The sequence below is a fragment of the Pterocles gutturalis genome, unplaced genomic scaffold, assembly GCF_000699245.1.
Source record: "Pterocles gutturalis isolate BGI_N339 unplaced genomic scaffold, ASM69924v1 scaffold48755, whole genome shotgun sequence".
Taxonomy (NCBI): Eukaryota; Metazoa; Chordata; class Aves; order Pterocliformes; family Pteroclidae; genus Pterocles; species Pterocles gutturalis.
Window position 1 is genome coordinate 1 of NW_010140094.1, and position 10,505 is coordinate 10,505.

At 41.2% G+C, this 10,505-nt stretch overlaps 1 protein-coding gene across 1 annotated transcript; it reads left to right on the plus strand.

Moving 5' to 3' along the window:
• Positions 1-713: 713 nt before the first annotated feature.
• On the plus strand, positions 714-4,964 carry LOC104460597 (activin receptor type-2B). The gene is made up of 3 exons (XM_010083530.1): positions 714-850; positions 3,389-3,519; positions 4,693-4,964. Exons 1-3 carry the CDS (start codon positions 730-732, stop codon positions 4,885-4,887), a joined length of 447 nt encoding a protein of 148 aa, XP_010081832.1. The 5' UTR covers positions 714-729; the 3' UTR covers positions 4,888-4,964.
• The last annotated feature ends 5,541 nt before the right edge of the window (positions 4,965-10,505 follow it).

The window sequence follows — 10,505 nt, forward strand, 5'->3', positions numbered from 1 at the left end:
TATATACTGTTTTTTTTTTTTTTTCAACAACTATGATAACCAAGTCTGACCTGATCTCAGGGTGGTTTCTGGGTCTCCAAAGACAGCATTTTCTCATGCAGCGTGTGCTGCTGGAGCAAGATGCGGTGGGATGCAGAGAAGGCAGGGTTTCATCCATACTCACGGTGCCGCGCTGCATTCAAATTAGAGCTACACCGTACACTGAATGAATATCACACACGTAGCCGTGTACTTTGGCTTTTTCCTTCAGGTAGTTTATCTATCACAGAATCACAGAATGGTTTGGGCCACAGAGATCATTGAGTTCCAACCCCCCTGCCATGGGCAGGGACACCTCCCACTAGCCCAGGTTGCTCAAAGCCTCATCCAGCCTGGCCTTGAACCCCTCCAGGGATGGGGCATCCACAGCTTCTCTGGGCAACCTGGGCCAGTGTCTCACCACCCTCACAGGAAAACATTTCTTCCTAATATCTAATCTAAATCTACCGTCTTTCAGCTTTAAACTACTGCCTCTCACCATATCTAGATTGGGATGATCTTAACAAGAATTGGTGTCACAAAAACCAGCCCCCTTTTGGCTGTTTTCTGAGTGAGGTGCAACTTTAGCAGAAGTAGCCTTAAGGCTAGTGAAACCAGCTGTCATTTATCTCCAACCAGCGGACGTTGACGGGCCCAACTGGAAAGTAATTTGAATTTTTTCTTTCACTGTAGGTGGGAACAAGGAGGTATATGGCTCCCGAAGTGTTAGAGGGAGCAATCAACTTCCAACGAGACGCCTTCCTGAGAATAGACATGTATGCAATGGGACTGGTGTTGTGGGAGCTAGTCTCCAGATGTAGAGCAGTTGATGGTAAGAATAAAAATCTTCTCTTCCCTGGGGAGGGCTCTGTTTCAGCATGGTTTAGTGGTCCAGAGAATGGACCTGGCTTTGTTTAAAAAAAAAAAAAAAAATCAATGGTGTATTTTTATTAATCAGCTAGCCTGTTTTTTCACTTGCTTGTTTTTTAACACAAGGCGTCCCTCTCTGCAGATAATAACCTTTTAGTGTTCAAGTCTGAAAGTGCTTTTGACTACGCCGGTTACATTGCAAGTTGGCTGAGAACACAGAGGGAGGAGTAAGTGATTCCTCCATCAGTGGTGGGTGTCCTTTAGTCCTGTGCCTGCTCTGCCCTGCTCTCCATGGCACTCTGCGTTCCTGCCTGGGACCAAGGCAGGCTTTGAGCTCCACACTTAGCTCCAGCTTGGATGTCACGTCTCACTTCTGCAGGGCAGTGTGGTAGCCTGAATGGAAAGCCCAAAAGTGAAATACCTTGGTGAAAAAGCAGGAACACAGGGCTGGAAGGAACTCTTGGGTCATCAAGCCCATTTCCCTGCTATCATAAGTCGTTAGATATTAATGTTTGACTTTTGCTGATCAAGCCCTGTCTCAGGAGTGGGCTTAATTTGTTGTTCCATCTACTTTGGAGGATCTCACTTTCTCCTGAATGATCAAAAAGAATGCACTTCCATGGTGTCTCCTTTCTCAGTTTTTTTTTAATCCTAAAATGATGCTGCAAAATGGGGCATATTTTCTGTCCAAAGAGCGCATCAGCTGTTTGGTGACACTCTTGTCATTTGCAGGATCTTGGCCCTGGATGGGGAAGCAATCATGTAATTGTAGTAGCTCCAAGGCTGCTTGCTCCAACTGCTTTCTTCTTGTATAGACATGGGTGCTCTGGACTGAATATCAAGTTCATAAATTAACAATATGTCACCTGGACTTCAAATATGTTGGTTGGTTTTACAGTAGGACAAAGGAGCTTGAAAATAATTAGGATGTCTGTGTAGATGTGTGGTAAGAGAAGGTCTTTTCTTCAAAAGTTTACTATCTAACCAGATAAAATGTCAGAGGAGCACAGAGCTAGGAGCACAGTGGAGAGAAATAGTGATACCGAGATCACTCATGTAGGAGTAACCCCCCTCTGTTGAGGTCCCCCAGATATCCACTTGGATTTTTGCCTCTCACATTTGTCACCTCCTTCCAACTCTTCTCAGGCAGCAGCTGGCCGAGATGCTCCAGCTGTTGTACACAGCACCGTTAAATCACAGGAAAGGCTTCCTTTGGGATGAGGGGTGTTATGCTGAACCTCATCCAGACTTTAGCTCAGAAGTGATGTTGTCTAGATGGCATCGCCTTATTTAACAGATCGGCTCCATCTTAGTGGTCAAAATCATGTCTGCTGGCTTCAGTGACCAGTAGCCCTAGTCCTGATGTGTGCAGCTGAAGGGCAATGAATGTAACTTCAGAAACAGAGCTTTGACTCAGTTCCAGCTGTGGGATAGGTGGTGAGGATGATTTGGCTTGGAGATCACCAGTGCAGCTCCTCAGAGCCTTGGTTCCTCTTGGAGAAAGAGGAAGAGAAGGTTGTGAGTGGTATTGTGCCATCCGTCATAATGAGTGTTTCAGTTTGGTTTAGTGACTGGCATTGTGTCAACAAGAATAATGATAAGCTGTTTTAATGATTTTTAGGTTTTTTTAGACTACATAAATATCTTGTTCTTGGTATCACAGTTCATGACCAGCTGAAGTGGACAGCTCTTTTATTTTAGTCTGGGAAGGCCCTCTTGAAATGTCTCCACTCTTGAAAGAGATCACTCTCTGCTTCCAAGAAACCGTAAGTGGTGCTGCAGAGCACCCTGAGGAAGCCCATCAGTTAGGCCAGGCTGCCTCTTGTGAGAGAGCAGCTTTACGTTGCCAAAGGCCAAACGACGTTTCAATAAGCAGAAGTTATTCCTACTGCCCAGCATCTGCACTGATACTCATAACAGTTGTCTCATTCCTGTGGCCCAGGGCAGTTCACAGGCGTAACTGCTGTAACTGAAGTGTTTGGAAATCATTTTGCACTTAGGAGCTGGCACATGGGACAAGTGCATCTGGCTCCGGTGTGTCAGGGTTGACTCAAACCTATGAACAAGCCAGGCCACAAAACCAGAAATTAGAAGTATAGGCTTGACCTTGCTAGTCTGCCTAAAATGAAATTATGCTCATGCTGAAACCTTTCTCTAGGTTGTGTGTTGAGTTGCTATGCTAAAATGTGAGAAGGACAGGCTGATTTGCCCTTTCTATTAAAATAAATCAAGGATTACCCAGCGAGCCTCCTCAAGGAGAGCGGTGGGATCAGGAGGCCCGAATGAGGTTCAGACTTGTAACTCAATGAGGTGGAAAATGCATGGCCAGACAAGCAGCAGGGATAGCAAAGTCCATTGTTCACGAGGAACGTAAATCACATTTTGTCTGCTTTGCTGCGATGTGTTGAGGTTGCTCTGGAGCCACAGCTCGTGCGTGGGGGGGGACATGGCTCTGCAGAGGCTGTTTCCATACTAACCCGGTTCTCTGTGTGCATCTTAGGTCCAGTGGATGAATACATGCTGCCTTTCGAAGAAGAAATAGGTCAGCACCCATCCCTTGAGGACCTGCAAGAAGTGGTGGTTCACAAGAAGATGCGCCCCGTGTTCAAGGATCACTGGCTGAAACACCCTGTATGTCCCTCCTGGTTAACGGTGGAAAATGTTTTCCTACGTGACAGAAATGAGGGATGTGCTTATGCATCACTCATTGGCTTCAAAGGGAAGCCAACCAGTCCACCCCAGTGCACGGACCCGCTTCCCAGTGCTAGAGAGACTCAGTGCTGCAGAATAAGGGTTTGCTCAACACCTTCACACTCCCCTTTCCATTTGTCCCATGTATTTAAAGAGTAAACGAGCTGATTAAAGTCAGCCAGTGCTGAATGGGGAGCATGTGCTGGTTTAGTAGGACTCTTCATATGATGAAAGAATGGAAAATAGAGTCCCTTTCATTAAGAAAAACAAAATGATCTATACCATCAGAGACATGTTGCTCAAAAGCTAGGTAGCATACAAGGCTTGAACAGGTTTTTAAGGAAAAATTAATTATATACAAAGGCAAGCAGACAGTGAAGGAAAATGCAGCGTGGGTTTCCCAGAGATAGATCATTTTGGGCTCGTGTTTTTCATAAAAGAGGTGATTTTTTGCAGACTGGGAAATGGAGCAGATGATGAAATCTCCCAGGGCTTCAGTAAGAAGCTAAATTCCTCTGTTTTGAACAAACTGCCACAGTTTTGGCTAGACTGAGGTGTACTACCTCATTGCCTAGACGTCAAGGAGAGCTGTGGGTTGTAGATAAAGATGACTGTTCCAGTTGCTGGGTGAGTGGGGTTCAAATAAGACCATCGCTCTTCCAGCAGTCTTGAATTCGGTTATTTTGGGGATGTCTACCAAAGTGATTGCAAACAAAGCAATGGTTTTGTAGTAAATGATGCAGTGCTGCTAGCTCTCATGATTTTATCATGGGAATCATAATACTTGATGTATTTTAAAAGCGTAAACTGCTGAAGCTCGTGATGTGCTTTGATATTAAAAAAAGTACTTTTGAGGGTCTGAAAAAAAACTAGATGAGAGGTGAGACCAAACCCTACAGCCTTAGAAAGCAGAAACTTAACCCCTGAAAACAAATATTTTTAAAGTAATTTTTAAAGATAATCTCATGGTAATTTGAATACTGTGGAGAAAATATTCGTGGGTTTTTTTTAGAATGTTAAGCTGTGTTAAGTGGACCTCCCCATCCACTGCAAGGACAGTCACTGGAGCAGACTTTGTTGCTAAAGATTCTTTCTCCCCCTTGTTGTCCGCAGGGCTTGGCGCAGCTCTGTGTGACCATCGAAGAGTGCTGGGACCACGATGCGGAGGCTCGGCTCTCGGCGGGCTGTGTCGAGGAGCGCATTGCGCAGATTCGCAAATCCGTAAATGGCACTACCTCGGACTGCCTCGTCTCCATCGTGACATCCGTCACCAACGTGGACTTGCCGCCCAAAGAGTCTAGTATCTAAGTCCTGGTTCGCTTTGGTCTTTCCAGACTCAGTGGATTAAAAAAAAAAAAAAAAAGAAAAATGTTTAAAAAAAAAAATAACCACACAAAAAAACAAAACCACAAAAATCCAACAAACACATGAATGCAGCTGCTATTTTATCTTGACTTTTTATTATTATTGTTATTATTATTATTTTTGTTTTTTGGATTGGATCAATTTTACCAGCACATTGCTCTACTGTATTAAAAAATGGACATTTCAGCAAGCATTCAGGTGCCGACTAATGAATGCAGAAAAGGTGCAGGTACCTCAGAACCTCAACAAACTCACTTCAGTTGTTTTTATTTCATTCAGTTTTCTGGGTTTCTCTTTATCAGTCTGTCTTCTGAGCGGAGCATCTGTGACATAAAGGAAAACCACCTACCATCTTAGAAAACGCAATGCTGCAAACTGTGGAGGAAACTTAAAGACTGTTATGTAAAGAATACACCTTCCTCAAAAGGATTTTTATCCCCATTTTGTTTTGGTTTTGGGTTCAGTTGCTTTTTTTTTTTTTTTGGAAGTGAGCTTCAAAAAAAAACAGCAGATGTGTCTTTTACGGATCTAACGGGTGTCATTGTAACATGGAAAAAAAAAAGTAACTAGGCAAAGAATGTTAATTCTTGGTGGTAGAAGCGAAGGGGGGAGCGTAGAATAGGGGTGGGGAGAGTGACGTTGGACTTGGCAGCATTTGAGGAAACATCATTTGCTATGGAGCTACTTCTCAGGTAACCATTAGAGGAGGGGAAGGACATTTCTGGGCAGAGTATTAACGGCTGCAGCGTATGGAGAAAGCGGAGTTAAAGAGCCAGGGATTGTAAACAAAGCGCTAGTTCCTTATTCCTCCAGTGTCTTGGGCTTGGCTGGTAAAAGAACAAAGCAGAACTATAATTACCTTTTATTTTTTTACTCCAGGTAGTAATGTGAAGGATGCTTTGAAGCAGTTTAATTGGAAGAGGTGGGAAAGTGTGTTTTCAGAAGCACTTTGGTAAAATACCAGAAGATGGGGAAAATTTTTGCATCTCACTTTAAGTGTGAGTCAGTTCAGGCAAGTCAGCGTCAGGTTGATTATCTGTCAGCCCAAGCTACTGGTGCAGGCGGTGAAAAGAGGAAAAGCATGAAAGCTGTCTCTATAATTTTTTTTTAAATTGTTATTATTAATTTGGGGTTGCGGGGTGTGGGGCCAGGAGTGGAAATACCTGAACTGATGGCAGATGGCTCCTGTAGCATCTGAGAAGCCTACAAACTGCCCAGTTGCAGGATGCAGAGGCAGCTGAGCAGCAGCAGCAGTGATTATCGCAGAATCTCTCCGGCTGGTTTCTTTGCGGCTGCTTTCTCCTTACTCTGTGACGAAACTCTTTTGTCTTAAAGTGGTGCATATTCTAAAATACCGTTACTCTTATTATGCCATAAACTCGCTCTAGTCAGTGAATGTTCCTAATGCTGCTGATTCAACATTGAAATATTTTTTTAATTTGCAAAACATGCAATGTTTAAAAAAACAAAAACTAAAAAAAAAAAAAAATAATACCACAAAACACACATACACACGTTACGTGGCTTCCGAGGTTTAAACTGAAAAAAAAAAATTAAAAACTTCATGACCACAGACCACCTCAAACCAGAAATACCTCAGAATTTTCTACTTGTATGAGTTTTATTATATATTTTGTTAGTTGTGTTGTCTTGTAGTAAGTATATTTTAATGTAAGTTGGCTTTTATGACAAGGGAGTTTTAAAAAAAGAAAAAAAAAAAAAAGAAAAAAAGTTCCAAAATCTTTTAGGAAGTGCTACCATTTTTTGTTTGTTTGTTTTATAAAGCACCATTGTAAATAACTGTATACAGTTGTAGAATAACTGCCTATATAAGGTACCTGGGCATTATTCACTCTTTATTTGTGAAGGCTGTTTTCCATTCTGCGTTATTTTTTTGGTCTGTTTTAGTGAAAGGACAGTACATCTTTTTTTTTTTGTTCTTTGAATTATTGTTTTTATTTTTTTTTTACTTTGAATATAACATGAATTCTGTGTCTTGCTAGACTGACAAAGTTATGTCCATTGGATGGCCAGAGCTTCTAAATTTTTCTTTGTGTTAAGCCAAAACGCAGTCCTGAACTAATCACCCTATAACGAAAACATAACAGTCTGTATTATATCAATGAATTGGACTTCTTGCCACTGCCAAATTGTCAGCGTGCACCCTTGCACAGATATAATTTATTAAGCAGACAAAATCACTAATTGGAGAAAATATAAAGAAAATTGAAATATATTTCTTGAAAAATATAGCTTTAAAACCTAGAGGTCGGAAATGAGGACATGGTCCTTTATCTTGGAGTGACATTAAGATAATTGCCTTAATTTGTCTGTTTGAATAAAGTCTTAACCTATTCTTTCAAGTTACTGAATGTATATTGCATATGAGTATGTACACACATGTAACTGTATTTCCATGTGTAGGTTTGGAAGTTTCTGTTTCTTGATGTGCTCCTGTTGAGAACACCTTGACAATACCAGACAGAACGATACCATTTGGACCCAGCTGATGTCCCTGGTGGCAGGTGGCATCTCTGGGCCTGATGCTGTGACATACCTGTGCTTAGCATCGAGCGTGTAGGTAGCTCTTCTGGTGTCATGACGTTAGGCACCCGCTTGATGTTAAGCATAGTTGTAAAGGTTTGCAGGATCAGTATTTTTCATGTTTAATACATTTCTGCACTGAGATTTATATAAAAATGTGACTATGTTTTAGAAGTGAAGTGATGTAAGGGTTGGGGTGGAGCGTAGAGCAGTTACGATTGAGTGAATAATTGTTTCAAGTTGCGCTTGTTCCTGTTTCCCCGGGAATGGGAGCTGGTTCGTATTGCTGCAGAAAGAAAAAAGCTGTACTGTCTTTTAACTGTTAATATCTATTTGCTGTTCTGGATTTTTTCCTTCAGCGTTATGTATTATGGCTAAAACAGGCTTATTACAGCAGTTGCTTTTTTATCCTGATTTCTTTAAGAAGCTTTAAAGTATTTATTGCAAGTGCCATATGATTTTAATTGCCTATTAGACAGTCTCTGAAATCTTCTCTTTTGAGAAAGCATAAACACAAATTCTTACGTGTAGCTTATCTTACTGCGGGGAACTGCACAACCGTACAAACTTTGACCAAATATTGATTGTAAAGTATTACATCTTCCCTGGTGTAATGGTTCCTTATAGATCATCTTGTCAACAGGATTCAGAAACTGATTTTTAAAAGAATTTCCAAATTGTGTGTGTGCTCAGTTACAAGTTTTAAATGTATGTAGGCATGTGTGTCTTGCTATCACGGCAGAGAAGGAAATCCTGAACTTTTGCATATTTACAGATTTGTACCAGTTTAGCTAGTGCTGTTCTTTTAAACTGATATTTATTTATTTTACTGATGAAGACAAGCTGTAATGAACCTATTGGTCTTTTGACACTTGAGCTGTCAAGCAAGTAGTTTCCTCACCGCTAATCTAGCATTTGAACTCTCATTGACAACATGATTTTGGTTCTGTTCAGTAGTGCAGAGGCTTTTTCCAAGTCAGCAATCAGGCACATCCATAGGTGTAGCTGTAATAAACAATTGTGGCTTTTTTCCTCTTAACACTCCCTTGAATATGATGGGTACAACATCTCTTACCATTACTTCCCAAACACTAAATTTCGTTTCCCATTCAGACTTAGAGGAAGAAGCTCTTCAAAAGCTTTGCTGCAGAATTTTATTGTTGACTTTCCTCTCTTGTCTGGAAGCTCTTAGGTAAATACTAACCTTGAATATCCTGGGTGAAAATTCTCCTTGACTTTAGGAACCAGGATTCCCCATCTCTCTGGTGCAACTCCCTTTATGAATTTACTCTGCTGGCTGGGCTGGTTTCCTAGCTGGAGGAAGTTTGAGCTCACATTTTTGAAATTGGAAATACCACAGGAACTAAAATTGATTTATTTTTGAGATGATAGAGCTGTGACTTGCTAATGAAATTGCATTAGTACAGCAAGGCTGGAAATTGTATGTGGCTCATGTTGAAATATATGTGGATGTTATAAGAGATGGCTATAAACCAGTCTAAGCGTCCAACTACTACACCTACCTACAGTCTAAACAAGTCTAACTACTAAGTAGTATCAGACTTATTCATTGTGATTAAGGAATTTAGCTAGTTCTGATCATAAAGTTTTCTCTATTTAAGACAAAAGAAAAACACTTTTTATTTTGCCTCATTGATTGAATTTTTTTTACAGAAGATAAAGTTACACCTATGGAAATGCCGAGATCTTTGTGTATGTTTGTTTTGAAGAGAAGGTCCCTGGGTGCCCCCTAGTAACTCCACTGCATTTTACTTGGGTCTCCTGACTCGCTGCTGTTCCCACTTGAAGCTGTTGGTTTCAGTAGAAGCAGCAGCAGCAGCTTTGGTTCCATTCAGTGCAACGTTGCTGGGGGGTATTTCCAGGTTGGTGGGGTCAGGCTTTGCCATTAGGAATCCTGATCCTCCTTAGTATCACAGCACAGAAACCGGAGAACACACGTTTTACTCCTCTTGTGCTACTTTCTAGGCAGACTGTCAGAACTTCCCCTGTTTTGCAGGGGAAAGATCTGGTTTCACGTAGTATGGAAGAAACTCACATTGCAGAGGAAGGTGCTGGTTGCTAACACTGTGACAGTGCTGTTGTTGCAGTCCTCTTCGAGCCACACTCCGCTTAAAAAGTTGCTAAGTAGGAAGTGTCCTGCAAACTGTTATCACTTTTACATACAGAATATTGTTTGGTAACATTGTAAATAAAATAGACTATATAATAGAGGAAAATAAGGACATTTTGACTTTTTTACTTTTGGGGAAAAAAAATATATATTTTAGTTACATATACAAACAAAAATTCTACATTGTGTGAGAATTCTTTTATACCACAAATTATTTTTGTAATGTCTAATATGTTTCTGCAGGGAAAAGGGAGAAATGTCTGTGTACGCACAGCAAATAAATAAATAAATAAATATATATAATGTTTAAATTAATTGTGCACTACATCGAAGTCTAGAGGATGGGACAAGTTGAGCCTGAAACCAGTTTGAGGAGCAAGTTTGGATGTACTTGGACATGCTTTGAGGATGGCACTGAGTGTATTTTTAGGTTATCTTGCGTGTCAATCCCTTCTGCTACAGATGCTTGTTGCTTTTCTATGACCATCTTCAGTTTAAGAGGTTTTTCATGTATTCATGCGAGTAGCCATGTGTGAGCAGTGTGTCTTTTGGCATTTGCCGTGATGCTGCAGTGAGTTGCGAAGTCAGGGTGTTAAGAATTTACTGAGACCAAATAGCCGGGCTGATCTCACTTGCGGCCGTATCCGTTTATAGTGGTTGCGTCTGCTGCATTGACAATATGATCTGTAAGGAGCTGTTGCCAGTAGAGTCCTGATAAAACCAATTCCTAGAAGTTCCTTCTCTCTGAAGTGACACAACTAATCAGGCTTCACCAGAACACGCAGATATGTCCTCTGTGTTCCCAACGTCAGATTTTATGGTCTTGGTCAGATGCACTAAAGAAAAGGAGCACTGTCATGTCCAAAGTCCTGCTTAGACAAAGAGC